Source organism: Plasmodium gaboni (genome assembly GCF_001602025.1).
Source record: "Plasmodium gaboni strain SY75 chromosome Unknown, whole genome shotgun sequence".
Lineage (NCBI taxonomy): Eukaryota > Apicomplexa > Aconoidasida > Haemosporida > Plasmodiidae > Plasmodium > Plasmodium gaboni.
The window spans coordinates 1-492 of NW_017385615.1; the positions used below are offsets into that span (position 1 = coordinate 1).

The window sequence follows — 492 nt, forward strand, 5'->3', positions numbered from 1 at the left end:
AAAAATTTTAATAATAATAATAATAATAATAATCATAATAATAGTAATAGCAAATTTATAAATTATAACTCACAACAATAACAACAATGATAAATATACGTACGATGTTGAACCCTGTAATGCTTTAAAATACAGTTTTTTAGATTATAGAAATATAATTCTTGGGTACGATAACTTAGAAAATGATAGTTCGAATACAGGAGGTAAACTTAAAAAAATATTTGACCACCTTGCATCAAAAGAAAATCAAAAGGAAAAAAAAGGAACAGATGAAGTAAGAAAAAAATTTTGGGAGAAAAACAAAAAATGTTTTTGGGAAGCAATGATATGTGGGTACAAACACGGTAGAGATGAAGAACTAACAAGTTGTGACCAACCAAACGATAGTGACTACCCACTTGGTAATAATCGAACCCATGGTACGAATCTCCAGTTTTTACGTTGTTTTTCTTATATTGGTATGTTGTTCCTGGTATATTTGTACGCTGTTTT

The 492-nt window shown here is 28.3% G+C and overlaps 1 pseudogene across 1 annotated transcript; it reads left to right on the plus strand.

Annotated features, from left to right (window-relative positions):
• Nucleotides 1–492, plus strand: PGSY75_0046400 (EMP1-like protein, putative; annotated as a pseudogene; the record flags this gene model as incomplete). Its single annotated transcript is given in 2 exon segments — nucleotides 1–72; nucleotides 74–492. Coding segments are annotated over 2 exon segments (491 nt in total), but the record flags the coding sequence as incomplete, so codon positions are not given.